This window comes from Rhea americana, unplaced genomic scaffold (genome assembly GCF_003343005.1).
Source record: "Rhea americana isolate MKP2758 unplaced genomic scaffold, rheAme1 scaffold_89, whole genome shotgun sequence".
In the NCBI taxonomy this organism is placed as follows: domain Eukaryota; kingdom Metazoa; phylum Chordata; class Aves; order Rheiformes; family Rheidae; genus Rhea; species Rhea americana.
This window is the reverse complement of record NW_028187077.1, coordinates 1,769,726-1,772,261: the sequence shown is the minus strand read 5'-3', so window position 1 is coordinate 1,772,261 and position 2,536 is coordinate 1,769,726. Positions and strand designations below refer to the sequence as shown.

General features: G+C 32.6%; 1 protein-coding gene across 1 annotated transcript in view; it reads right to left on the bottom strand.

Moving 5' to 3' along the window:
* BBS7 (Bardet-Biedl syndrome 7) overlaps positions 1-2,536 on the bottom strand; it is a 19,232-nt gene that overhangs the window by 14,465 nt on the left and 2,231 nt on the right. The window contains exons 4-5 of the mRNA XM_085323945.1: positions 2,069-2,255; positions 1,338-1,410 (exon numbers count right to left, since the gene is read on the bottom strand). Coding sequence (XP_085180071.1) covers positions 1,338-1,410; positions 2,069-2,255 — 260 coding nt within the window. The remainder of the gene's footprint in view (positions 1-1,337; positions 1,411-2,068; positions 2,256-2,536) is intronic.

The window sequence follows — 2,536 nt, the reverse complement described above, 5'->3', positions numbered from 1 at the left end:
TTATAGTAACTTCATCAGTGCTAGTACTCTCCTGGGCATGAATGTCCTCCTGCACCGGAATTCTGCCTAGAAGCCAGGGCATTCATAATCTAACACTTTAAATTTAAGCAAAGAGAGGCTTTGTGGTTTTGACTAGCAAATAAAAWTGCCTTTATGGGAAAGAAACAAAGTGATTCATTAGAAACACAGATGTAACAGTATTGTGTTGAGACTTAAGYGAAAAGGAACTACTTTTCCAAATCAGCTCTGAATATTGCTGTCAAATAGTCTAACCTAAACTAAATTAAACATCAGATTAACATACTAAAGATTTGTATTAGGTTAGAACATGCTAACAAGAAGGATAATCAAACTATTTTAAGCTTAATCCTTCTTGATGCTTCTGCCACATTCTCAGTGTATGGGAGCACTACTCAATATTCTCTTCCACCCACGGATGGATACAGCTAAGGATTCTAATTAAAGAAATCTACATGTAAGAGAAAAATCCAAAACCAGAACTTGCATGAGATCCCCAAAAGGCTAGCTCATTTTTACCCAACGAAACCACCTTACATCTCACTGCTGCTGAAAGAGGCTTTCAACGAAATCTGAGCACTGTTTAGAACTGTCTAAAAAGTTATATATAACGAATCAAATTTGGAGCAGAAAAAGCATAACGCAAAGCATATGGAAAGCATAATCCCTAGTTCCAAATCTCCACAATAATCTCATCAGCATCTCAACGTAAAATCAGTATAGTACTCCCCCCTTTATCTCTCCCTCTTCATCTTACCAGTTTCTCGCTTGCCTAAACAGTATAAATGCTGCAACTCTGACTCAAAAACTGGAGGGTTTTTTTGTATGAGGGGGGAAYGGTATCTTCAAATTTTTAATTTCGTTTAGTGTCAACAGGCTTTTCATCCCATTTTCTGCGTATGAACCTTTTCCACTAAAAGAACACCACCAAAAAAAACCTCATTTAATGATAGTGTCTTAAATACTATTCAAAGACTTTTTCTCACTTTTCCAAATAGGAAGAAGTTATTCAAATACCTTCAAATTCCACCTCCCTGCCAAGAATTTAGTAATTTTCCAATAATTTTCTTCAAGTGTATGGTGCAACTAAATTCTCTTCTAATTAGAATGTTTTGAAGTACAGATTGAAACTACCATCAGGTTTGTATATATTTAGATATAACTATAACAAATGACCTTACAATGTCACAGGTGTGCCACATGTTTAGCATCAGCTTCAAAATCAATGCTGTATGCAATTAACAATTGTAAGCATTAAAATCTCAGAAATATAATAAAGTAACACTATTCAGTTATATGTATATGAAAAATCTTGTTACCTCCATTTCCATTGTTTAGAGCAAGAACAGTAGGTGGTCCAGAAACTTCTACTTCATACAGTAGATCAGATCCCTAAAGACAGAGAAACTATCTTCAATGAGTTTATTAATAATCATAGATGCAAATAAAATAATTAGGTTTTAATTTTATGGATATGCTTTATTTATACAAATTCTCAATACCTATGGTAGAACCGTTTCTAAGTTAGAACGGCATAAAGCTTATATAAATAAAACATAGCGCTTGTTTTTAAAAAGGTCTTAAAATGTATTACTACCATTTAAAAACTTAATTTATGACAAGATATTCTGAGCATTCATCCACCCGTAAAAAATAACAGTGTTATACTATTTAACATAACGCAGAATTACTATGACAACAATTTGTGAGTAAGAACTTTCCAATCTATAAATATTTACACACTTAATTCACTTGTGTGACCAGTTATACCTATATGAAAAGGAATCAATTTGTCAACCACTTCCATCTCTAAAATCTAAAGTCCATTTATAGCAGAATATTATTAATCCTTATTTTGCAAGTTTACCTCATGATTGCCACAAAACAGAACTATGTTTCTCAATAAAAAAGTAGTTACAGTACTACAGACAATAGTACTACCAAATAAGATACAATATACCTATAATGTTTAAAATGTGTTGATTCACTTAAAAATTAACCAGATTCTACAACATCAATACACAAAAGAAAAACAAGCAAGTATTTTAACCTGTAAAACTCTGAGGACTCTATCCTGACATGCAAGTACAGGTGTAATGCTATTCACTTTCTCTACAGGAAGACAAAGAACATCATTGATTTTATCTCCTGATAGGTAGTAGTGCTGGTCTTTGCAGTCACAGTAATGGTTATAGATATAACTTGCACAAAGGAAGAGATCTGCTCCTGAAATATGCCTGAGAAAAAGAAAACACTTCTTGTAGCATTTTGCCAGTATAATTACAATGATATTCTTTTAGCTCTGCTATATGCACGGACTATATTACTGCTTGCAGATTCAAAGCATTAGCATGCCATGTAAGCTATCCATTTAAACGATTACGAAGTGTTTCTTATGCATGCTAAAATCATATGATTTATATGGCTCTCAAATTTTATCTTCTATCTACATGTAAAGTCCTTAGAATACCTTTATGGAAATTTAATTAATATATTTTGAGCATATTAATTCTTCTCA